Below are 26,184 nucleotides of genomic sequence, written 5' to 3'. Positions count from 1 at the left end.
TCTTAATTAATTCCTAAAAGAATTACACTTCCGAATCAAAACAATTAGAATAAGAATTAGAAATTAGAAAAATTAAGAAGTACGTAGATTTAGATTATTCTAATTCATATTTGATAATAATTATTTTCTATGCAATAAATCAGAATTGCAAATCATTCAATGCATTTTCTTTGATTATTTTATTTTATTTTTATTCGGAGGTATATCCCTCACAGCTGTGCTCACTAATAGACATGCCATAGATCCCTCAATTGAATAATATGCGTTCTTCAATGCATGGAAAGGGACCAGAACCTTCGAAAACCTGCCAATAAAAACTCACAATAATATTGCAAGAACGAGAAGCATCAAATCTCTATAGAAATTAAAAAGAGCCTAATTTTAAATGAAAAAAAAAAGTTTAAAATATGTTCCGTTTTTAGAAATATGTTTTTATTTTATGTGTAGATAGCCTGTTTTGCATATTATTATTAACTATTATATGTAACACACACACACACACACACACACACACACACACACACACACACACACACACACACACACACACACACACACACACACACACACACACACACACACACACACACACACACACACACACACACACACACACACACACACACACACACACACACACACACACACACACACACACACACACACACACACACACGAGCCCATCAGGTTCAAATGAAACTGTTTATTTTGCTTTATTTATTTATTTTTAGAAGAAAAAAAAAACGGGATCGTTTTAGAAGTAGTTATCCAAATCTGCTGAGTTGCTGCATCCGTGAGGAAACATCAAGTACTTCTATTGATATTTGTCGACAAAACAGATAATTTTGTTACTAGAAATAATTCTTCCGGACAGATAATTTTCACTTTGAGGAAATTAAGAAAACAGAGTTAATTTTCACTTTGCGTAGTATGAAATTAATTCTGAAAAATGGTAACAAATGCAAAGATTTACCAATTCTAATTTTAGTTTACATGAAAAACTTTAAATAAACAAATTTAAAATAATTTATAATATATATACAGTATACACGTTATATTATTATAATATGAGATCAGGGCCCTGTGGAGGCCAGTCAAATGTGGTGAGGTTCACGTCCATAAACCACGCAGTTACAGCAGTATCCTTATGACATGGTGCATTGTATTGCTGAAAGAAACAATGGTCAGTGGTCCTTTCAAACAGCAGACCACTGACTGAGATGATTTTCATCGTCGAATGTGAGACCAAATACCCACTGGAGTTCCAATTGGCTTCAAAAAATTTCTCTTTGGTTTCTAGAGGAGGTACCAGATTATATAACCTAATCCACACTCATTGTGCTAAATATAGGATAGGTTTACAACATTTTGTGGATTGGATTCACATAACAAATTAAATTTTTGTTCTATGGTCGATCGACTATGTAACACACACGAATATTGTAAATACCGATACGTCTTTCATCAATCGAATGAATTAGCAGTAATTGTTTCTTTCTCATATCATGTAAAAAAGAAGTTTTAGAGTTAAGTTTCTTGAATCTATTTTTATTAGAATGTACTGAATCGTTTCCAGATAAAACTTTTGGAGACATTTATAATAATTCCATTTTTACAAATAAACATTTCATTTTTCTCCAAGAGCGGTACGGTACAACATTTGGCATTATGCTAAATAATGCAATCGGATAAATACACACGTGGATTCAAACATTAATTTATCGAAAATTGCTAAAATTTCATTCTCCATTAGCAGCCAACATCATCAAAACTAAAATGAAACAAAATAAAGACACATTATAATACATGTCGCACTACGGTCACTGCTGGAAATGCGTGTGCCCTGTTAGAGGAAAATATTGTAATGATACAAAATATAATTGCCTGACACCAACATGTTTTTTTCTTCTTTGTATATAAAACTTTTTATCAGTAATATTTTCTACCATCATTCTTCACCGCTGCTATTGGTACAGATATATGGATGATGTCTTTGCTACATCCTCGGCACACCTCCTAACTGTTCATAGAGAAAACAAATACCAGATGCTCTTTCAGAAATGCAAGTAATGTTATTTTTAAAATCTTGGTACTATCAGATGAAATATTTTATTTAATAAAAATCGTATTAGTTGGTTATTAATATAATGAATTATTATTATCATTATCATTATTATATTTAATATTATTAAACATATAAGATAATAGTTATTTATAATTATTTATTTTTAAATACTGTCTGTGCAGCTCAGGGGATGTGCTGTAATCACATCCACTGATATAAACGAATATATAAAATATATAAAAGAGAATAGACTGATCTGATAATGGAACTTATTATAAATAGACTGAAATCACTATGTAACATATACCAACAAAAATAACAGCTCAAACAATTCAATAGGACAATAAGGAAAATAGAAATTGAGCATGTGATGTATTTTATTTAAATAGTGATTGTAAAACAGGTGTCATAAGTATATTGTAACGAGTAAAATGAAAATGCCTAATAGAATTAGCTGCCTATGTACAAATTGTAAATAGCTGTATATATATTTATTTTTAAATGTACACAGCTGCTGTTGTTGATACAAATAAACTCAGTGGATGTGCTGTTTGCACACCACGGTGAACGAACGCACGAAGAAAGACCTCTTGGTTTCTCATCTAGTTGACAACTAGAAGAAATTTTTCTAAACCTTTTTTTCGACCGGTTCCCGAGTTAGTCGATCTCTGGCACGGGCAAGCGAGTTTTTTTTTTTTTCTCCCGGAAATTCAGGTTTTTCGTCCCGTAAACTCAAGAAAATCGACCGTAGAACCCACATTATTTCAGACATTAAATACGAGTGTTAGGGTTAGAGACACTTGTTGAGTCGTCTCTCTTCGCTGCGTGCCGCTTAATTAGTGATAGCTGTGGGCCATCTATCTCTGATTGGCTACCAGTGGAGATTGAACTGCCCGCTCAGTCTCCAAAAGGTAGATAGAGCTTAAAACGGCCTCACCTACTCCCTCTATACGGGAAATAAAAGGCGTTAGCTGATTTTTTTTAAAATTTTATTTTCTTATATTTATTTTATTATATCTTATTGATCTGTCTCCCTAGAAAAGGTCAAAATAAATTCATCATGGCGGACGTTATGCCTTCATATTTCTCACGAATAATAATTACCGCCACTTTACCACTTCTTGTAACAAGATTTGTATTCTTACTTTTTGGAGTTAATTTTTTGGAAAAGTGCACGGGGTGTTAAGGATTTGTGCATAAATTATCAATCACTCTTTTATAGATGTTTTACAATCCCCCCTCCCAAGCCACTAAAGAGTCATATATTATAAATTTCATTGAAAAATCAAGCAAACAGATATTCACCCTTTCCCTCTCTGAACTCGGAGTTTCATAAAAAAAGAATAAATAATATTAAATTAATATCTTAAATATCAAAATATAAAATATTACTTTATTTAAAACTAACTAAATAAATCCTCTAAAGCCTCTTATTCTCACAAGGAGTAGGCAAACAACTATTATTATTATTTAATTATTTTAGTAATTAATAATGCTTTAATATTTTAAATTTCTTATGGCGCCTGTGTAGCTTGATAACTTCCGCGAAGATACGCAGGATCTGTAGAAGAAATATCATAATTACGTTTGATTCAAGTCATTAACCACAGGAAATTTAAAAAATTTTTTTTAAATTTTATTTTTATTTTTTTATATAACAGATACCAAAGTTAGTCGCTTTTGATCTTGGTGCAGACAGGTAGGATTTTCTTTCCCGGAAGAAACTGAAATTCGATTTTTTAAATTCCACAAGTAAGCCAACTAACTGGAGAACGCACGAGTATGTATGGTTATGATTACTAGTTAGGATTTGGAAGGTCACGTTTTGTTCTAGTACGCCGCAGAAATGTACTGAACTATTTTACTTCCTTATACTTTACATTGGACGTTTAAACTACCATCTAATAAATAAAATAAGTCTGAAAGGTAACTTTAGGTGGTGTTATAGTTCGTCAAAGAGGAAAGATCATCCTGTTGATGCTATTTTGCATCTCCATAACCACTATCATAAAATGCATGAAGCTTTTGAACAGTACAGACGAATTAAGCTAGTTATGTCCTACATGTTTCTTATGTCTGGTAAGAAATTGTTTCTAAATAAAAGGTAACAGCAAGTTGCACGTGAAAACGAATAGTTTAGTAGGGTGGAGAGGAGCTTTAAATAGCGAAGCGCGTTCGCATCATTCTGTTTCTTTTAACGACCACGAGATGGCACTGTAGGAGCATCGTGTAGCTATTAGTTTGAAGCCGGAGAAAGAACGACTGGTAACTTCGTAGAGTTCGTACGTAGAGAGTGCGCAGTGTGATTTTTAAAGGATATCGCACAGGCAGTGTATTTCGTGTACGGAGAAAATATCATATATTTGTGCTGTTGGCCACAAACGGCCAACAGCACACGTGAATGGGTTCACCATCTGATACAGTCCTGACCGTGTCAGATAGTTTCCATGTTATTGAGATAGAAATCTGGCCAGCAAACCATTTGGAATACGCAGTGTGCAACACTGTCAAGTCGTTTTTTAGCTGGGCCATCCATGTGCAGTGCATGTTGTTTAACCTTGATGCGTCTGGGAGGCTTGTTTTGCCAATTGGTAACATTTCCAAGCCAACAGTCTCCACTTTTTTGGCAGAATTTTAGAGAAAAATGACTGTTTTTTTAAATTACCTCAATAATGTACTTCCATCAGTTCTCCCCAAAACTATATTATATTACTGTATATTATATTACAATGTTATATTACAGATAAGTCAAGTAATTAAAAACCGATTCTTATTTTTTCACGGCCTGCAATTTCCAGGTAACACGATAAAAGAATTTGCAAAAACTTCTTTGAAATAAAATCCAGGACTGAAAGTTTTGCGAGCTATGAGCTTCACGAACGTATACTAATTTATCTCCACGCCCAAACGAATTATCTTTTCATGCATAGTATGGTCGAGTGGATTTTCATTCATCCCTATACTAATCCACAAAATACATGTTCCACAAAGCCAGACTGTTCATGTTCATTTAACTTGATGTGTGTTTTATATTTCTCGAAAACAGAAACAGGTTTTTCTTCCGTTAAAAAAAAAAAAAAATTCTACATTTCTTTAGGTGGGGAAAAATGTAGAATTTTTTTAACCGGAAGAAATATTACACGAACATGGAGAGGCCTGAGAATTTTAGCCTACATTAATACTGCCTTCACATATGGAAATAATTTCGTCTGAAGCTGAAAGTAAAAACAGAAGCCATGAAAATTTTATTATATCATTATTACTAATATTATCAGAATAGTCACAATCGTTCAGAACCAATAATCAATATATGATTGCTTTTAAAGTATTATATTAGAAGTTTTGCACAATTTGTTTTAGTGTTTTTAAACCAAATTATAATCTACATGCAAGCGAATAGCTTGAAACTCTGTTTGCGTGCAGTTCGAGAGAGTCCAAAGCTTAGTAAGTGCAAATAACTCTGCTGATACTATACATCTTTAAAGGATAATAATCTGCAGAGGTAAATTTTTTTTACGATGTGCTGTTCTTTCTGAAGCAGCCGTACCAAGTTTTGGTTTTCAGCATAGTAGGCCGCTTTCTCATGATGGAGGATAGTGAGTGGTTGCCCAGCGCACACACGCACGCACCGACGCACGCACGCACGCACGCACGCACGCACACACACACACACACACACACACACACACACACACACACACACACACACACACACACACACACACACACACACACACACACACACACACACACACACACACACACACACACACACACACACACACACACACAGCGTGTACATCAATTACGACTGACTCATCTCCTTTCTTTACTAAAGGTTAGGCTTCCTCAATCCAATGTTAGTCCTACAGCAGGGTTCTATTGCTGTTATCCAACCTTTGCTCTTCAACTTATATTCTATAACTCTCACTATTGTATTGTGTCTTCTGACACGTACTCCGTGTGTGCGAGAACAACACTTTCACGAGTTGTACTAGCTCAAGTCGGCAGAGCAATGATTCTTGTCCTAATTAACGTGTTTAGAGTGGGTCAAGAAATATATTCTCAACATAGCTATCTGCAGGGATGAAGGCTGTCTGTCTAAAGTCATGTTAGATATAATTGGATGTAGTCTGAGGGTGTAGATGCATATGGTACGTTAGCACTATGGATGGACACGAACTTGTGTTCACATTTGATTTGAAGACCTGTGGATTGTATTCCTTGTGAAACACACGAGATTAGAGACTTCTGCAGAGGGTAGCAATACTAAGAATGAACGAAGAAGGAAATTTGTTCTGTGGGATTGGATGAAGCCTTGATGGAGTGTTAAAATAGCTGTTCCACACGTCTTCATGGATTTAACACAGTGGGGAAGAATTAGTCATACAACTTCATCTGAACATTGGACGTGGAAATAAAATGCAACCAGTGGAAAGCATCAAAGCGGAAAGAGAGAAATTGGTTACAGATGGGTCATCAATCAATCTAATTTATATAAAAATCTGATCTAATAAAAACAATAATTTTTGACGTTTGCAAATTATGGAAATATATGTAATGAAAATTCAATTTATATCAATGTAATATAAAGATCAATTTATTCAAATAATGATTTCTATAAATCTTTATAGCAATCAATGTTTTACGTTGATTGATTGCTTTTATTTGGAGTTTGAAAGAGAGATTTTTCTCTTATTTTTAAAATAATACATAAGTACATACGTATGTACACGCATACACGCACTCGTATTTCAATATGAAGAAAATCATAGTAGTACGAGGGTGGTCTGAAACGTTCTCGGCCTAACAATAAAAAAAAAATTATAATTTCAAAACTATTTTCATTTTTTAACATAATTTCCATTAAGACTAATACATTTATATCAGTAATGCTTCAGCGCCATTATCCCCTCCCCGTAGTGGTTCTCAGTAAGATCTACAACATACCTCTCTACAGCTGTAATCACATCTTGATTCGAAGAAAAGCACTGACCAGGGAGGAAGATTTTTAATTTTGGGAAGATATAGAATTCAGAGGGAGCCAAATCTGGAAAATAGGATAGATGTTCCAACAATTCATAGTGCAGATCCCTTAATTTTACCATTGCCAAAACACCTTTGTGGGCAGGTGCATTGTCCTGATGAAAGATGATTTTTTTTCTTCTACAAACCGGGTCTTTTCTCACAAATTTTTTCGTCTAGTCTGGTTAAAAGATCTGAATAATATTTCCCAGTTATTGTTTTACCCATTTCAAGATAATTAATAAATCAAATGCCTTTAGCATCCCAAACCACCGATGCCATGTCCTTTCCTGATGATGGAACCGACTTTGTCTTCTTTGGCGCTGAACAACCGGTTTCTGTCCACTGATTTGATTGCTGTCTGTTTGGATTCTGGTGTGTAATGGTGAATCCAATTCTCATCCATAGTAATAAATCGACGCACAAAATCAGTTTTATTCTTGTTAAACGCTCCAAGCACTGTTCAGAGATTTTCATGTGAGTAGGTTTTTGATCTGCTGACAGCAAGCGCGGCACCCATCTTGCGCAAAGCTTTTTCATTTGCAATTCTTCATGCAAAATATATCCTACACGTTCTTTTGAAATGCCTATAGTCTCAGCAATTTCACGCACTTTGGCTCGCCGGTCATCAAATACCATATCGTGCACTTGATCAATGATTTCTGGTGTTTACACTTTTTAGACGTCCTTCACGTGGATCATCTTCAAGGCTGGTACGGCGACGTTTAAACTTGGCAGCCCATTTCTTAATTGTCGAAAACGAAGGAGAAGAGTGTCCATAAACTTTTATGAACTTCGAATGAATTTCATTTGGCGTTTAACCTTCGTTTACAAAGAATTTTATAACCACACGATACTCAATTTTATTCATTTCAAGGGATACAGACACTTTTGTTTCAGACAGCTGTTTAAAACAAACTACTTGATAGAATGACTTGCAATTTCACATGGATGATTATGACAGATGTACCAACTTGTGTTGCCATCTATAGTCGAGGCCAAGAAGTTTTCAGACCCCTCTCGTATTATGTGGGATTCTAGTCTCAATTAACTTTTGGAAACCGGTAGACAGACAGCCTTAACAGACAGCCAATTTTGTGGTAAACTTCAAGAATGTATTGATGAACCAAATAAAAATGAAGCCGCAATCTTAATGGGAAATTTCATGCTATAGTGGGAAGTAATCGAATAACAGGATGCATTGGATCAGAGGGAGAAACAGTGATCAATAAGATTTTTATTAAGGGAATTCTGAATATTTAAAAATCAGCAATACTTTCTTCAGGTATAAAAACATACATAAGTACACATGGTAATTAAGAGGAACTAAATTAATAATAAATTACATTATTATTAACAACAAACTAAATAATAAAATCAAGGATACAAGGGTTTTTAGAGGGAGCGAAATCGATAGTGATCACATGTTAGTTGAAAGCAGATTTGAATTCATAAAGAGAGCCACATACTTCAAGAGAAAAAAATATAAAGAACCAACATCTAATAAACATTTTAAAATTCATCTCCTAGAACAGGAAAATGTTAGAAACTTATATTAAAGCATAGTAAGAGATAAAATAAAACCAACTACAAATAATATTGAATCTGACTAGAAAATTATAAAGGAAACCATACTAAACGCAGCAGAAGAAAGTTTAGGATACAAATCACGGAAAAACAAAAAAATGGCTCAGAACTTGGCTTAGAAAAAATTAAAATTAAAATTAAGACCAATTAAGAAATAATCTAATTTCCAAAGAGGATTGGATAGAACGCTACAATATGTTGTGGAATGAAAATCGAGAAATAGAAAACAATCACAAAACTCACAAAACTGAAGATATCAATATACAGAATAGGAATAAAGAAGAAATAGTCATCGAAAAATTGAAAAAGAATATAAAAAAATCAAGAAAAATCCCGGGTCTAGATAGAATATGCGTTGAGCTCTATAAATATGAAGGCGATAGCTTAAAAATTAATCTAACAAATAAAATACAGTTAAATACAAATACTTTATGCAGATGATAAAGTACTAATTTCAAATTCAGAAGATATACTGCAAATTGCAACTAACCATCTAAATGAAATAGTAAAAAGATTTAAAATGAAAATCTCTGAAACATAAACAAAAGTTATGGTAATGTGTGGAAACACCATAGGAAGAATCAAAATTATGCTTAACAATAAAATGATATAACAAGTTACGGAATTTAAATACTTAGGAAATATAATCTCGCAATACAATACTAATTCACAATTGGAAGTAAGACTACAAATTTACAATACAATGAATAGCATAATTAAAAGAAATTTTGGAAAACAAATGAATAAAGAAACTCAAGATTACATAATATGACCTCTTAAACATCTCTCAAATTTGGAAATGGAACGTAGATTCTAAAACAAAACAAAAAATAAATAAAAATAAAATAAAATAACAGACAGAGATCGGAAGCAGCGCAGATGAAGTTTCTAAGACCTCTCCTGAGACTCACTAGAGTAGATAAAAAGAAAAACAGAGAAATAGGAGAACGATTAGAACTATTAGGAATTTGGAAAGCAGTAGCTTCGTCATTAGTTATGGATACCTCTGTTAGGACCAGTATATCAATATTACCGGGGTAATTCCTCAGATAAGCCTGTAACAATAACCAATGTTTTCGGATGCTTCTGATGTTAATATGCAAGCTTGAGAGTCCTCTCGCTTGTACTGTGTGTTGTTTTCATTCATCAAGCGAGTCGAAAGTACAATTGATGATGTATTCTGGTGTAATTACATCTATCTGATGGTTCACATTCATTTTTGTTGTGTTGAGGTCTTCTTCTTTTTGAACTAAATTGGAGTCTTTTGTTTCACTCTGGCAGCCTATCTATGTCTTCCTAGCTTTTTATTTGTATTGACTTTGAAGTTTGTGACTTTCTCAAGAGTATCTTACCATCTTTGATCCACAAAAATTGATAATGTTTTTCTGTTTTTGCTTTTCTAGCTTGGTACAGCAGATTCTGATTGAAAGGTGTTAAATACTCAGAAAGAGTGGTGTATTGTCTTGCGTTGCGTTTAAATCCTTGACAACTGGTTTTTTCAGTCTGTTAGCTTTTATGAGATTGTCTCTTGTAGCCTTGCTTGTCAGACGAATTATGACTGGTGCGGGTCGTGGCGAGCCTTGTTTTTTGTTCTTCCTGGGAATCCGATTTATTGTCTGAATATCATTATGCTGTAGGGGGATGTCAATTGCATGGCCTAACTTTAAAACTGCGTCTCTGAGATTTTCTCTGGATTCAGTTTCTGGAAGACCGTTTATGACAAGGTTTTCTTTGTTGTTGTTGATTTAAAAGTTCGTATTGTACTTTTAGGGAATTAAATTCTTGACCGAGTTCGGATGTGACTTTTATCAATTTGTGTTTCCTGTCAGTTAGTACGTTAATGCTGGTTTTAATGTCTTTTACCGTTTGTACGACTCCTTCGACTGTTGTATTATTAATTTTAACAGACTCTTCATATTCGCAAATTTTTTTGTTATTTGTTTATTCTGTTTATCAAATAGTTCTTGGACAAGAACTACTAAGCTGGCTTTTATATATTCTAGACCTTTTTCTAGTAATAAATTTACGGAATTCAAATTATCAGACTCACCGGTATTTTGTTGTCTGTTCAGTTCATCGTCCGATTCTCTCTCCAGCGTAATCAGTTGCGTCGTGGGTGGCGGCGTTTCTTTGCTCTCTCTGCAGTTTAGGCACTTCCATTCTTCTCGTTTGGCATTGGATTTGCGTTGCCATGTTGTTTCTGAAATTTACGGAACATGTAAAGCGAAGATTCCTGTGGCATTTCCTGCAGGTTATGACTTCCGTCGGACGGTAATTCCTTCTGGCACTTGTTGCACTTCATGACACACCTTTCTTCCCTTGGACAGCTGTAAGGATGGCGACGTCCTTTGTTCTATACTCGTTAGCGACCACGGTGTACGCTTCAATTTTTAGCACACTCAGATTTTGGATTCCACTTGGCCGATTTGGATGAATTATATATGCCTCTCTTCAGCGTGACAAGTAGAGTTACTTTATGACACTTTTAAATTAAAAATGGAGTTAGAACCACATTAAAACTATAAAAAACGGGACCAGCGATACAACCATGCAGTTGTTCGTATACCTACACAGCGCCCTCTCTCACTAATAATAATAATAATTTTATTTTATCTATTTTATCAATTAAACGAGGAAAAATTAATGACACTAGCAGTTTTAATTTTGATCAAGAGAAATATATAAAAGCAATTTCAGCTGACAAGCACTATAAATACCTAGGAATATTAGAAGCCAATGATATTCTCCACTCGAAAGTTAAACAACAGGCAGCATCAGAATACATTAAAAGAGTTAGAAATATTCTGAAAACAAAACTAAATGGATTAACACAATTAGAGCAATGAATTCTTGGGCTATCCAGTGATCTGATACACAGCTGGTATAATAAATTGGACAAAAGAAGACCTGGTTACACTGGACCGCAAAACTAGAAAACTAATGACTATGCATCATGCATTACATCCACGAAGTGATGTTGACCTGTTGTACCTACCGAGAAGAATAGGTGGACAGGGTCTGCTGCAATGAGACAGACTGTGGAAGAAGAACAAATTGGTTTAAGAAATTACATCGACAATAGTTCTGAGTCAATGCTTCGAGAAATTACACAAGAAGGCCTTCTAAAAGCAACAGGAAACAAATCCGATTACAAAAAGGAACAACAAAATAACCGATATGTGCGCTGGAAAAATAAACCATTGCATGGCCAATTTCTTCGAGATACTGAGGACAAAATTGAAGTAAACAAGACATGGCAATGGCTACAACACGGATACATTAAAAAAGAAACAGAAGGATTTATTCTAGCCTCAAGAACAGGCATTACAAACTAACTCAATGAAAGCAAAAATTTTGAACATCAATAGCAACAGCAAATGCAGATTATGCGATCAGAAAGATGAGACTGTAGAACGTCTAAGCAGTGCCTGTAGCAAAATAGCTCAAACTGACTATAAATTAAATGATCAAGTGGCCAAAATAGTTCATTGGCATGTATGAAAAAATTATGGCTTTCCTACTTCTGATAACTGGTGGCAACATAAAATAGAGACTGTATTGGAAAACGAAAAACAGCAAAAATTCTCTCGGACTTTAGAATACAACTGACCGGCATTTGGATCACAATAGACCTGACATCACAATTATCGAACATCGAGAAGTTTGGATTATTGATATCGCAGTACCCAGTGATAACAACAAAGAACTGGAAAAGATCACTAAATATCGAGATTTGGCAATCGAAGTTGGCCGGCTGCGGCTCAAACACACCAAAGTCATCCCATTAGTTATCGGTGCACTTGGTGCAACTTCAAAGAAGCCATTCAACTATTTACAGCAATTAAACATTAATGAAGTGACCCCATATGACCTAAAAAAAACAGCATTACTTGGAACAGTCCATATTTTACGACGCTACCTGACGGATTATTCTTAGATTCTTGGGTAGAATCTGAATTGTTCTGTATCACCAGTCAAATTTTTGTTTATATGATATCTTGTTTTGACTGTGTATCAATTATGTGAATAAAATAATAATAATAATAATAATAATAATAATAATAATAATAATAATAATAATAATAATAATAATACATTTTTTAATTTAATTTTTTCATTTAAGAAATATTTAATTTTTCTTGTATTTCACATATTTCTCATATTTCCATCGAAAAATAAAAATAAATTAAAAATTCAGAAATTGATATCTCTGCCACCAGAGTTCGGATAAGTAATATTAGCAAACATGGCGAATGGTGTGCCTGCCGATCCAGCCAAGGAAAAAGCGTTACAAGATTACAGAAAAAAGCTGTTAGAACACAAAGAAATTGAAAGCCGATTGAAAGAAAGTTAGTTATGTTTCTCTCTGATTTGATGGAATTTAGGATAATATTAGTTGCTTGATATTAACTTCAATAATAATTATTGCTGTGTCATAGCATTACATGCATTTTTTTAATATGTATTTACGTACACATGTCAAGAAATCTGGTATTTTAGTAGGTATGCGTATAGAAATAATGAGAGATTGAAAGTTTCTTAAAAAGGATCATCTCATTTATAATATATAAAAAGGATGCCTTGGTAACAAAGTCTGAAAATTTCTGCTATAGACGAATAAAACGTTAGATGGTTGGTTCATGTAGAGTTGATTTGCAGTGTGAGCTATTATGTCATGCCTAGCAAGAAGTTTTTTCTAGTAAAAACGATTCTGTTTATTAGATTTCTACCATCTCTCGCTCTTCTGCGTATTACATTTGAATTCTCCTTCCCCCCTGCAGCTGTTTGTGATAGTTATTTTCGATATCTGATATTTTATTAAGAAGAAAAATTTGGAATTATTGGAACTAAGATGATTTCATTGGCTGACTTTAAAAAAAAAAAAAAACTATTGAAAACTTATGGCTCATTTTTCTAGTGTAACACTAGCATAGTCAACTTTAGTTGTTGTTTTTTTTTTATTGATTTTTGCTGAATTTATTGTAAGAATGTTAAAGAGAACATAGGCTTGTCATCTAGATATCATCAAATAGGAATCATTTTTATCAATAACAAGGTTAGTTCAACAAGCACCTAAAACTAAGGTGTGATGAAGATGAGGATTACTTATATGTAAGTTTCAGAAATGGGAATTCACAGCACATGAGTAAGTTGTGATTTCCTATATATACTAATTTCTGTACACACTGATTTGTATGATGTATACTATATATTTCATAGCTAAAATATAGTTTAATATTTATATTTATTGGTTATTTTTGCAAAAATAATTTTTTGATAAAATGTAAATTGTCATAAAAGTTTATATGACATATTGAAACATAATTATTCTTTAAGAGATAATGTGCCATGAGAGTTTTTTTTTTTTTTTTTTTTTATTAAAACGAAAAAAAAAAAAATTTTGCATATATCGGCGTATAAGACGACTCTCAAATACTACAGAAAACCCCTCAAAATCATGGGTCGTCTTATATGGCGAGTATAAAAAGGGAAGCTTAATTTCTTGGATGAACATTTAGGTAGTTACAATACATTGTTATATAAGAAAATAGGCAGTGTTTATAAACAAATCAGATAAATTTTTTTATTACATAAATTTATTTAAAATATTACAATAGATATGTCTTAAAAAACAAATAATAATCATACATGCATAAATCTTCAAGGCCCACCTTTCCTAATTGGGTTGTGAAGGCAACAGCTGCAAGAGGAACTTCCAATGGTCACGATCCTCTGCCACCAAGCTCAAGTGTTCTGGTGGGATTCCCAAACGTGTCCACCCAAGGTTTTGGATATAATCTATCCAGCGAGTCATTATCCTTCCACGTGGCCTCCCACCCTCTGGCTTGGCAAAGAGGGCCTGCTGAGGGAGCCTCTCTTGTGGCATTCTGACCAGGTGCCCATACAAACATAACTGTGATCTCTCAACACAGAGAAGCAGCGGTTGAGTATTGAGGGTATCTCGAATTGCAGAGCTTCTGACTCTGTCGAGTCTTGTCAGCCCCGCACCCCTCGAAGGAACCTCATTTCAGCCGCTTGGATTTGTGTCCGAATTCTTTCGGTCATTACCCAACTCTCATGACCATAGGTGAGGATGGGGACATAGACTGTATCGAAGACAGCCAGCTTTGCTTTCTGGTTTAACTACTGCTTAGATACTACCGAGCTGCCAAGCTCCCGCAATATTGAGCTTGCTAAGCCGATTTGAGTATCTAGCTCTTCTTCCCATTTTCCATCATTCATGAATATGGACCCAAGGTATTTAAACTTCTCCACCTTCCTCATTGGGACTCCACTTACATGTACAGTGCACTGGGATGGTTGTCTTGAGACCACAATTGTTTCAGTTTTGGCCACACTGATCTTCATTCTGGTATCTGCACAAACAGCTACAAACCTATCCAGGGTCCGCTGGAGGTCATCTGTGGAAGAGCTAAGCAGAACTAGGTCATCTGCAAAAAACATGTCCAATGCTATACCTTCCAATTCTGACACACTCACTGCCTCGGCTGTGCCTATCAATCCAGTCCATAAATATTATGAAAAGGAGGGGTGACAGAACACACCCTTGGTGGAGGCCAACGGAGACTGTGAAAGGTTCAGACTTTGTGCTGTTTATCCTGACACGAAACTGGGCATTCATACAGGGACTTGATGGCAGCTAATAGTTGGCCATCCACTCCATACTCCTGTACTACTTGCCAAAGCTTATCCCGAGGAACCCGGTCATATGCCTTCTCCAAGTCCACAAAACATGTGTAGACATTCTTGGCATATTCCCAAGATTTCTCAAAGACTTGCCTTAAAATGAAGATTTGGTCAGTTGTGCTTCTACCAGGACGAAAGCCACGTTGTTCTTCCTGGAATTTTGACTCAACTATGCCCCTGCACCATCTTTCCAAGCACCTAGCATACACTTTCCCAGGCTGGCTGAGCAGAGAGATGCCACGATAGTTACTGCAATCCCTTCTTGAAGACTGGTATTATTATGCCTGTCTGCCATTGCTTTGGTGCTCACCCAGATATCCAAGCAGCCTGATACACTGGACTCAGCCAGAGAACACCGTCTCAATTTAAGGCTTTTAGCATTTCGGGCCGAATTTTCATTGCCAGCAGCCTTGCCCGATTTTAGCGATTTTATTGCTAAATGGACCTCTTCTGCTGTGAGACTAGTCATTGTCCTGATCTGCACCTCTTGGATGTCCACAACTGCTGGGCCACCCGGGTTAAGAACTCTCATAGTATTCCCTCCATCTGTGGAGGATATCCTTCTTGGTTGTTAAAAGTGCACCATCAGAGGCTTTAATTGCCCTTGCTGTACACGCTTTCCTCCCTCGAAGGCGGCGGATTATTTGCCATAATACTTTGTTTGCATTTGCATAGGATGAGTCTAATCTTTCTCCAAAGGATTTCCAAGCCTTCTGCTTTGCTGTCTTTACTGCCTCAGCATACTGCAAATGCATCTCAGGTGACCTGACCCTAAGCCATGTTAGGTAGGACTCCTTTTTTGCCCGGACAGTTTTTTGGACTTCTTGGTTCCACCAAGGTGTCCTTTTCTTACTGCCCGTTGCCATGCCGAGCCGCTTTCTGTCACAGCATGAGAGTGCAGAGGCAGTGACAGCTGTTCTGAACAGCTTCCACTCCTCCTCAACATCTGCAGTATGCTTGGGAATCTCTTTGAACCTGGAGGAAATGTCATCTGCAAAATTCTTCCTTACAGCCTCATTTTCCAATGCCTCCCATTTCACGCAGTATAGCTGCTTAGGTCTACCAGCATTGATGGTAGAATCTGGTTTCTGAAGCCGTAGAGTGCACACAACAAGGTGGTGGTTAGTTGACAGTTCTGCCCCTCTTCTCACATGAATGTCCAACACTGAGGAAAATAGGTCTGCTGAGACTAAAAAGTCAATCAGAGACCTTTGTTCTAGCATTTCCCTGTATCATGTATACTTATGGACTTCTCAGTGCTGGAAGAAGGTATTCATTATGGACAAGCTGTTAGTACAGCAGAAGTCTAATAATTTCAACCCATTCGCGTTAAGGTCACGGGTGCTGTTCCTCCTAACCACACCCCTCCATGTCTGGTCATCTGTTCCAACATGTGGATTGAAGCCACCCTGTCAAAAGCAGCATCCACTTTCTCTAGGAAGGCAGAGTATTCTGACTCCAGATTAGGTGCATAGGCTTGCACCACAGCCAAATCATGGTTTTTCATCTGAAGCCTTAACACACATACCCATCCCCCCAATGGGGTCCACTCAGCAGCAGTCTGGCAGCTGGGGGCTTGTGAGTATCCCCACACCCGCCTGAGCAGACATTGTCGGGCTCACACCAGAGTATCCACTCCTTATCCCGGTCGACAGTTCCAGAGCCTCTCCTCTTGGTCGAAGAAAGCCCGACTAAGTCTAGTCAGTAGTGCTTGGCTTACTCGACAAGTTCCAACTCCTTCCTTGCCAGAGAGATGTTCCAGTTGCCTAAAGCCATAGTCTGGTGCCGTTGTCGTTGCCATTTCCGTCCTTTTGCAGAACCATTTCTTTGTGCTGCCCCTAAACACCTCCCCAAATGGGTAGCAGGTCCATTGATGGAGTTTCCTCTAGCAGAGTGCTGAGGAGTGGTGTCTAAGGGAGACTGTAACATATTTTTTGAACGGGTCCCTCTGCCTAAAACCCGAACACGTCCCTTGGTAACCTGTGCGACGGACGATGCAATATGAACATTTTTTGATGGCCTGATCATGTTACAGTGTTTGATAATGTCTTGTTAGCACAAGACGAAATGACACAGCAAAATGGGAAAGATTTCCTTCGAATACTCTAATAGCATTTGAGGGAAGGAGCTAGAAGAAAGAAAGAAGCAAGGGAGGAAGAGGAGGGACCAGTCTATCTACAGATAATTTAACAGATGTATATTGCATTAAGTAAGGCATGGTCCAGCATCAGGTACCTCGGGTTTGCCACGCCCGTACTCACTAAAGTGTGCCCCTGAGTACAATAATTATTAACCTCAATTTTCATGTTAATTTTCTTCATCATCTGTTGAAAATAGTTCTTCAGATTCATTGTTTAAATGATCGTCATATGGATCCTAGTTCGAATCCAGTGAATTGATTTCGTTTTCATCGTCATCAGTTTCATCCTCACCTTCATGACATAACAACACAACCATAAATCTTGTTTCCCACAACAGATCACTTTCCGTACCATCCATAAGATTAGAGATACCACATTTTTAAATGATTTTATTACAGTCTCTTCTTTTACTTTATTCCATGCTTTGATCACAAAATTGCACAATATATCAAGTGATGCAGCACGCATAGATCCACCATTTGTAAACGATTTTTCACCAGTCAACATCCATTTCTTCCACTCTTCTCGCATGTGATCTTTAAATGGTTTGTTCAAGCAGACGTCTAGTGATTGCAATATAGAAGTTAAACCACCTGGTATAACAGCAATTTTTGTGTTATTTTTTTCTAGAAAACTTTTAGTATTCTCAGTTAAATAACTACGAAAGATATCCCATACTAATAAGCTGCGTTTCTTCATTATACTGCCTAGTCGCGTGTTCCACACATTATTTATCCATAATTTCACACGATTTTTGTCCATCCATCCTTTTTCGTGAAAATGTACAAAAACACCTTGAAGGAAATTTTATCTTAGGTTTAGTTTTAAGTTTGAAGATGGTCATGGGTTTTAACTTGGTTCCATCAGCCAAATATGACAACACAACCATAAACCTTGGTTTTTTCATGACCTGTACTTCGAACTAGCACACCTTTAGACTCCACTGTTTTATTGCTTATCATATTAAGGCTCATAGGAGTTTCATCCATATTTCCAATATTTCACAATATAAATTTATGTTCTTGTCTCAACTGAATAATAAATTTATGGAAAGTTTATGGCCAAAATCGGTTGGTAGGTTTTGAGCAATTTTTGTTTTTTGTCATATTACCAGATTTTGTCTGTTCATAAAACGATTACACCATCCTGAAGTAGCTTGAAATTCTATACTTTCATCTGGATTCAATCTTGACCATTTTAGTGCATATGCTCTAATCATATTTCTTGTATTGATTTTCCAGTTGTGGCCATCGGGTGATCCCTGTTCTCATCCTACATTTTTTCTTTGGCAATTTTTTGAAAATATTTCTTGTATTGATTTTCCAGTTGCAGCCATCGGGTGATACCTGTTCTCATCCTACATTTTTTCTTTGGCAATTTTTTGAAAATATCTTCTTCCTCCATTCTCTTACCACCTTCTCGGTTATGTCAAACTTTCTTGCAGCAGCACAGTTATTAGTTTACTTTGCCATTTCAGTTACCATTATTTTAAATTGAGCTTCATACTTTCTTCGTTTTGTTGTTGCTGGTTCCATGATTTTAAACGATAACAATTTTAATAATCTTAAAATTTAAAAAATGCAAAAATTAATAATTAAAATTGGGACTAATCACTTTTAATTAGGATAATTCGTGTAAATACTAAATCTATGCTATGCAAAAAAATAACGGATATGCATAGATATAAAAATAACGAATATAACAACAATACCTAATGTTGCATTAATACAAGAAAGAAGAAATTTGGGGGGGGGGATCGTCTTATACAACTGACATAAGTTTAAAAGCCTAAAATTTAGGCTTCGTCTTATACGCCGACATATACGGTATATATAGAAATCTAATTTGAGCTGTAGCTTTTGTGGCTATGCACTATTCCTGGTACAGGTATCCCTCGATTAATGTGGTTAATTAATCCCTCGATGTTACTGCGTATATCGAAATCGCATTAATCAAATCTAATAATCAATGGTAAAAATTACAATTTGTCCATGATCGATTACTGTATTAATAAGTCGTTTTTATATGGTACTCTTTTAGGAAAGATAAAAAATGAATGCAGAGTAAATTCTTAATAAATACTTGTACCTACATTATGTACTGCAATTTTTTTACCAAAAGAAGTTATCAAGAGTCGTTTGAACAGCTTTAGTTTTTTTCTTATCAGCATAAATTCTAAGATAACAAGCAAAATGACTCTCCTGACCTCGACAAACAAGCAATAAAACATAAAGAAAAAAACACTGCAAATATAATACATGATGGTACAAATTAAGTGGATATTGAATCCAACATTATTTCATAGCCGAATATAGAAACTACAAGAGTTTCATGCCGAATATATACAAACTAAATGTTTCGGCAGATGCAAGCATAAGCAGCCTTATGGGCAACTCGTAGTAAAGGAGGAATAAGCTCCAGATCATTTTCTTTAGTATTTTCCATAATGTAAAGCACATCGCCTAGAGGACATGTATGATAAATAAGCCTTTGGCTCTCTATTTCAGTAATACATGACGGTTTATTTATTTTCAGTTACAATCTAGAAATTATTGAACAAAGAATAAAAAAAAAAACAACTAAACCATACTATACTGACATCGTAGGTCGCGGTATCTCTCAGATACATTTATCGTCAAATATCACAAACCTTTACATAACGTGTTAAACCAAACTGACAGCAAAACACTGTGGCATATGACTTGTAACATATGTATGCACAGCTACTCATGACCTCCAAGCTATACACTGAATTGTGTAAGAATATTTATATTAAACATTTTACATATCTCTGTCAGATCAGCTGTGAGCTCTGCAGGGTTAAAGGCACGTTAATCAAAACTCTTGCCGTGTATATCAAGGGATTGCTGCAATTAATTTTGCCGCTTTAATCAAATCCCACGTTAAGCAAGACCGCGTTAAGCAAGGGATACCTGTAGATGGTTTGTAACTGATTTGCATGAATAGATACACTGCTCCCCAACCTACAGGCTATGGGCTTAAATTCATGTTGTTTATAAATACTTCAGAAACATTTTTGTTGTCTGATGTGAGTTCAGTGGTGTGATTAGTTTATAATCATTCCTTAAAATGGTGTAGATAGCTGTCTTTCATATTTCGTAATTACATTTTATTTGCATCAGTGACGTGGTAGGATCACTCATGAATCCATACAGTCAATTTATTCAAATTCTCCTATCTTAGTCCTGAAATTTATTGGTTGCTCACCACTAGTGACTTTCCCCTTCTGAGATACTGCTTTCTCATGTACAGTCAGTAATCTAGTTTGCTGTTCTGCTACTCCAGTCCTGTCTGCCTCAGATTAAATGCCAACTGTTGCGTAGCTATCTTTTTTATATCAGCTCTACACATGAGATGTCCCAAGACCTATGAAAGAAAGAAAGAATTTGTTGATGTTTCTTTGAAGACCTGAGAGTTGTAATCATCGAGGGTAAACAGTATAGGAAAGACTCTTCCAAAGAGCTGATGTGTGTGTAGCAAATGAAGGCATAAGATGAAGGAGGACAAGAAGCTAGTTTGGTGAATTTGGAGCTGAAATGTATATGGGTATTGGCCAGCAGTTGCTCCTGTTCATATGTGATTAGAGGAAAGTGGAAGAATAGTAGCTGCCAATTCAGCAGAGCTGGGCAACAACAGAGCATCTATGGAAAAGAGACTGGAGAGAGTCAATGAGGGAGGGATCATCAATTAAATGAATTTGTCTCTTCCAAATGCAGTCCAGAATTTTGAGGAAGGTCTTGGTGCATTACCCCAAATGTGGGAATAGTATTCTGAGGTTGGATGGATTTGAGTTTTATAAACTATCAGTAGTTGAACAGGAGAGAAGTATTGTTTGAAATGAAAGAGTACCAAGCTTTTTGAAGACTGAAGAAGTTATGGACCTGATGTGCTTGTGTCAGGATTGGCTAAATGTGAAAGTCAACACAAGAAGAGAAAAATTGATCCTGATTGGTGTGAGGGAGAGTGAGGCATGGTCTTTCTTTGGGGAATTGAGACAGGATTGTGCATTGGTGACATTAAAATTTACCAGGTTATCCTTGACCCCACTTGAGGATGCCAAGAATGTCACTGTTTAAAGCATTGGTTAAAGAAAATCTTGAAGTATGAATTACCTGAGCACTAGAACACTTTGAAAATGAAAAAGAGAAGTGCTGAGTAATCATCAGCAAAGCTATGAATAGGATTGGATGTCAGAGAGCGAGAGAGAGAGAGAGAGAGAGAGAGAGATCAGAGAGATTCTGTATATAGTAGGAAGAGTATAGGTGAAAGCACAGAGCCCTGGGGTACACCAGCATTGATTGAAAAATCTGATGAAAGGAAATCATCTGCCATGACCCACAGTGAATAACAGGAGAAGAAGCTGGCACAAAGGGAAGGTATTCCAACTTCACAGACGGACTGTTAAGTCTGTATTGTGAGCATAGCAATTGCTAAGGAAGATTCTCACAGGTAGAATAATTAGACTATATGTGATCATCTTTCAGAGGTAAATAGTCAAATAAGTCAGTGAAGTCATAGGAGTTGAGAGAATAGTAGAGGCAGCAAATAAAGGCAACAAATTGAGGCATGAAAATCTTCTAGCAGAGCAATTCGTATAAAGATTTAAGGTCTGGTAAATTTTGGCATGTGATATCAGACCTGACAAATGCACGTGTCCCACTATTTTTACAAAAAGGTATAATGGAAGATGTAATGAGGGAAGTTGAGGTGAATGCTGTTGCATAGGATTCCAGTTGTGATTCAGTGATGAATAACAAATTGGGTTTGGATGTCTGTAAGTAGGGGTGTCCTCAGATGTTGGCAGAGTCATTCTGGAAGTATTTTTTTTATTATACGGAATTATAATAAAACATCAAAACATTTTGATGTTTTGTTGGATTTTTGGAGTATGTATGTGTATTTTTTTTGTATTTTTTGAGATTTTTTAAAACTGCAATGATTCTAGAATTATTTATGTTGTATACCATGATTGTGAGTAATAATGGGAAAATTTATAGAGCAGGAGCATGCTGTGGGGATGGACTCATCTTTACCATTCCCACATAAGGGAGGGACCTGACTCCAGATGTAGCCTTGCAAGCTGTTATATTCAGACTACCTCCCACATGCAGCTTGGCAAGGCAAGCATCAACAGAATTATTCACCAGTTGATTGGAAAGCCTCCTGAAGTGTTGCAACAGGTTTGTTTTTGTGTACTATCTGGCAGCCAGCCTATAGAAACTGCTTTAATGCTGTACCATTGAATGGAGGAGGTATAGGGTCTCCCAGTTAAATAATTATGGATGGAGAGCATAAACAGATCTTCACCCACACTGCATGTAAGAAGAAAGAGGGACAGAAATGGAAGCCTTGCTCCAGAGACCAAATGTGGCAATGACAACTTCATGCCTCATTTAAGCAGGTCAGCTGGTTTTGCTGCATGTTAGACATCTTGAGGTCAGGTTGGCATTTCCTTCAACTAGGGAAGGTATGCTGTTAAGGATGCAGTACTTGACTTACCAAATTCTCTTTTGTGGAAACAAGCCAAAGAGGATATATTGCGCAATTGCAAAAATAAATAAAACAGAAGATGATTAACAAAAATATGGTGATGTTTCATGATTAGGGATGTGTGTTTTCTAGATGAATAAACAATAAAAATGAAAGAATGTTTCCTGGGACTAGAGATTTGATTATACTGAGGCTAGATGCAAGCAGATAAAACGAAAAGAAGGTATGATTGCATTTAGTGGAATGAATGACTTGAAAGGTGATAAGTGTATGAGAGAACATTTCAAAGTGTTGTTGAAAGATGTTTAAAAAAAAAGAGTAGTCAAGATTTTAAGCCTGTTGCCATGGTATGACATGAGTGAGCTGTAGCAAATGATTCAATGTGCAGGAAGCAGGAGAAATAGTATCCATGGATGTTTGATCTCAGAAAAGGGTGGATTTAGTGCTAGGAGAAATTATCAGTGAGAGTGAATATAGATAGGGAAACTAGGTATGACAGAATGGCTGCATAAGAACTTCGACACATTCACTAAAGTGAGGAAACAAGACTAATATGACAGAAAGAGAGAGAGTCACATAGTTTAATTTGGGGGTGACAAATTATTTGATTAAAAAGGGATATATGTGGAGCTGTAAGGGTATATGATAAACTTGAGAAGGCAGCTTGAAACAGTTTCTTGGTATGAAGAATGGCATGATAGAAGAATCAGCTATGTATAAGAGATGATCAATAGATTGCTGGAGGAAACTGACTTCATCCCCAGAGTTAGGAGAATAAATCACATGGAGTTAAATAGCTAACTAAGACTGAAGCAAGAGCTGCATAAAAAGAAAGTTGGATCCAGTATCTAGGATACAAGTGGTGACTGAGCTCAGGAACAGTGTTAAAAAGCACACTAGGAGATAACAGCCCTGCTGTTCCTTGCTTGCCATAAGCTACAAAATGTTTATACTGTTATGAGCCTCTTACTAACTTGTATATGTACATATCTCTCTTCTATCTATTCTTCAAACTTTGAGGACCATCTTCCCTTAATCTGCCCATATGTATGGTTCCATAGGACATTTATCAATCTTGCTCCTCTCCTACTGGATCTCTTCGGCTATCTCTCCATTCTCTTACTTGATGTGATGCTTTAACTATCTTAGCAGCATGGATCCTTAACTTCAATTCTCTCCACAATCCCTCCTGGTCACTTGACTCAATAACTATATTAAGCAAATTCCCATTAATATGATATTATTCTCCAATGTCCTCAGTCCAAAATGCATAACCTTGTACTTCATCAATTTCCTGATATGTACCTTCAATTTGTGTTCAGGCTGCTGTGACAGCACATGATTAAGTTTACATTATTGATCTCCTAACAACAGTTTTCCTTCAAATTAGTCTATTACTTGTCAGCACTCCAGATTTGTCATATCTAACATTTTGTTCATCTAAGACACTTCTGACTGAATCAATTCAACCTAGACCCTGGTCTTTCTCTGGATCTCTTTCCTGCTATTTTAGCATCAAACACCTGTTTTGCTAACATTTCACTCACCCGTCACCAACCACATGATTACCTGGTTGACTGAGTGGTTAGCATATCCAGTCTTCAACCAACAAGCTGCAGGTTCGAATCTTGCTATAGGCATGGATGTTTATGATTGTCTTTAGGTGGGAGATGAATTTCATTGCCAGTTGCAAGACCACTGTCCCTGCTTATTGGAGGTAGTGAAGTGGGTTGAAAAAGTGTCATTTGGATTTCTAGAGCAGGGTTTCTGGATGTTACAGAAAAAAATAAGTAAAAATGCAAAAAATATATAAAATCAATAAAAATAGAAAAAAAAAAAATCTTTAGCCTTCCCAAGCTACAAATGTACCATTGGTTTACAAATGAACCTTTCATGTGGGGGGGCCACAAAAATAATAATAATAATAAAAAAAGTGGCCATATCACCTTAGATTAGGACACAATTTAGCTCTACTCACACAGTCTTATATGCTAACAATGTCAAATTCCTTTCTAATGTCTTTTAATGTGATTCTGTCATTGATGCCATCTGTTCTGATTTTTCTCAGAACTCTCATCTGTGATATCTGGTCTTTGATCAAGTGTTTCACCTCTAACCCAACTCTTGTCCATAGTTTAAACAGTATCATGTATATTACTAATTTGGTGTGTTAGCTAATTTCTCTCTTAGCTTTGCTTATTCTTTTCCAAATTTAATTTGCCATCTTCACTAAAAACTGTGCCTAAATAGCTGAAATATTTTAATTGTACTATAGGGTCTCCATTGAGACAGCTGAAGTTTTCCATGCTCCTGTCTATTTTCATAATTTTGGTCTTTTTATTGTTGATTTTCATGCCAAAGTTGTTATAGCTGTTATACAATTTAGCTAGTGAATCCCAGAGACTTGCACTAGATTTGTTTAGGAGTACCTTGTTTGCATAAAACAAAGAGCTATATTTGATATCTTTCAATTTAATGTCATGTTTAGTGCCTCTTTCTTTCATAATTGATCCATATAGATGACAAATAAAAGTGGAGATAATTTAAACTCTTGTCTTACACCTTTGATTTTGCATCAAACCAACTTCCTGTATTTCCTTTAATTCTAACTTCTGACTTACAACTTAAATATTGTCTATATATTTCTTTGTATAATGTTCCATTTACTCCATATAATTGTAGTGTTAAAAAGCTTTTCTCTAGGCACCTTGTCATATGCATTTTCTAGATTTATAAAATTCAGATTATAAAACTCAGATAAAGTTCAGATTCTTATCATGTTCCCATGATTTCTCAACTATTTGTTGTAAAATGAAAATCTGAACCAATAACCTCTATTTGGCTTGAACTCAGCTTCTTGTTCTACAAGTTTCTCTTCCACAATTTTTCTTAAACTTTTGTCAAATAAGCTTGGATAAATCTTATCCGTAAAACTTAGTAGAGAAATTTCTCTCTAATTCTCACATTCAGCTTTATTCTTATTTTTATAAATGGAAACTATGAGAGCTCTAATCCAATTATCTGAATTCAATTTTTGACCAGGCCAGCTGGTCTGCAAATTCATTCTATTGTGAGCAATCCATTAATAATTTAGAACTTTGGTGATGTGTTCATGTAATGTTTTTTATGTATCTTTTTTCTTCTATG

The 26,184-nt window shown here is 35.8% G+C and overlaps 1 protein-coding gene across 1 annotated transcript in view; it reads left to right on the top strand.

The window, feature by feature from the left end:
- Positions 1-12,897: 12,897 nt before the first annotated feature.
- LOC150102425 (26S proteasome regulatory subunit 10B-like) overlaps positions 12,898-26,184 on the top strand; it is a 105,092-nt gene continuing 91,805 nt past the window's right edge. Inside the window, exon 1 of the mRNA XM_090399587.1 lies at positions 12,898-13,026. Coding sequence (XP_090255713.1) covers positions 12,924-13,026 — 103 coding nt within the window. The 5' untranslated portion in view covers positions 12,898-12,923. The remainder of the gene's footprint in view (positions 13,027-26,184) is intronic.

Source organism: Typopeltis vanoorti, chromosome 10, assembly GCF_054136105.1.
Source record: "Typopeltis vanoorti isolate ZY-2024b chromosome 10, IOZ_Tvanoo_1.0, whole genome shotgun sequence".
Lineage (NCBI taxonomy): Eukaryota > Metazoa > Arthropoda > Arachnida > Uropygi > Thelyphonidae > Typopeltis > Typopeltis vanoorti.
This window is presented reverse-complemented; position numbering and strand designations above follow the sequence as displayed.